Consider the following 1,529-nt stretch of genomic DNA (forward strand, 5'->3'; position numbering starts at 1 on the left):
ATTCCATGTACTCAGTGATCCTTGTGGGTTCCTTCCAAATCTGGATTTTCTATGATTCTGTCATTCAGTATTCATAAAAATTGTTTACATCAGAATACCTGGCTGCGTTGGGTAAACAGATTAGCTGTGTGTTTCTAACAGAAGTTATGGTGAAAGCAGTCCACAAAACATTTTGATTCTGTCACAAATTCTGTTTTAATCTGTTTGCCACCACAAATGGTAGTCGTGCACCTCAGCTCATCTAAAGTTTAACTTTCAAACATGCAAACATGCAACCACTTAAAGGGAAATAAGATAAAAGAGTAGCTAGAGGTTTCTGTTGACTGGCATTTGTTTAATTTTCTGCTTTCAGTTTTACTGCTTGAAAGCAATGATTTAAATAAAAATACTTTTCCATTTCAGATGAAAGCAGTGGCTGGCATGAAGATGTCTTACCAGGTGCAACAGGCGATCAATACCTGCCCAAAGGATCCTGTGAGAGGTTTTAGACACGACGAATCATCAAATGCATTGTGTTCACACCTATATTCCATGATTCGAGGGAACCGTCAACATAGACGAGCATTTCTAATTTCTTTGCTCAACCTCTTTGATGATACTGCGGTAAGCATCACATTTTCTTTGCTTATAAAGGAAACAAAATATACCATTGCAAGCTTAAATTCTTATTTTACCATGTATTTTTATGACATAGCTATTGATAACTTTATTTCCTTAAGGTATTTGTTTTGCTTTGTAATATAAGGTATTTACCTAATACAATGCATTTGTCACTTTTGCATGATTTTGTACCTTTCTGTACTCAGTTTGTGTTGTTTAGAAATAATGTATCTTCAGGTATGACTAAATTTTACATATATACTTGTTGTTTAAAATAAATGTTTTTTGCTCTAGACTGTTAGGAACACAGGATAAGTGTATAAATCTAAAATATTTGTATGTATATCTATACACAATTTTTTTTAACTTCCAGAAAACAGAAGTGAATATGCTCTTGTACATAGCAGACAATCTTGCCTGTTTTCCTTATCAAACACAGGAAGAGCCATTGTTTATAATGCATCATATAGACATTACACTATCAGTTTCTGGTAGCAACCTACTACAGTCATTTAAAGAGGTATGTGCATTTATATTTTAGTATATTTATTATGGTGTCAGCATAAACTTCTATATAATTTGGTCAATTTTTCAGTGAATACAGTACCATTATTATGATATGGACCAGTAGTGTTACATCGTAACTGGTAGTTAAAAAACAAACAACCCTTTCTGTTCTGGCCTGCTTCTGGTAGACACTTGTTAAAAACTTTCCTTACATTGCTGCTTATGTCATTAAAAAAGAATGATAATTTTTGAGATAGTTATATTAAATCTATATACTTCCCTAATATTGATGAATTGATTTGAATGAATATTAATTTCATGCATAATTTTAATAACAAAATCCAGTTTGCTTTTTCTTTTGTTGTCAAGTAGCTGATGGCAGTTGCATGTGTGTTGCCTGGGAGACTATAAATACATTATTT

The 1,529-nt window shown here is 32.5% G+C and overlaps 1 protein-coding gene across 1 annotated transcript in view; it reads left to right on the forward strand.

Moving 5' to 3' along the window:
* Positions 1 to 402: 402 nt before the first annotated feature.
* Positions 403 to 1,529, forward strand: part of LOC103801380 (nipped-B-like protein) — a gene marked incomplete at its 5' end in the record, with an annotated part of 5,197 nt that continues 4,070 nt past the window's right edge. Inside the window, 2 exons of the mRNA XM_009073793.1 lie at positions 403 to 603; positions 974 to 1,120. Of these exons, the coding sequence (XP_009072041.1) occupies positions 403 to 603; positions 974 to 1,120 (348 nt within the window). The remainder of the gene's footprint in view (positions 604 to 973; positions 1,121 to 1,529) is intronic.

Source organism: Acanthisitta chloris, unplaced genomic scaffold (genome assembly GCF_000695815.1).
Source record: "Acanthisitta chloris isolate BGI_N310 unplaced genomic scaffold, ASM69581v1 scaffold2844, whole genome shotgun sequence".
Classification (NCBI taxonomy): Eukaryota; Metazoa; Chordata; class Aves; order Passeriformes; family Acanthisittidae; genus Acanthisitta; species Acanthisitta chloris.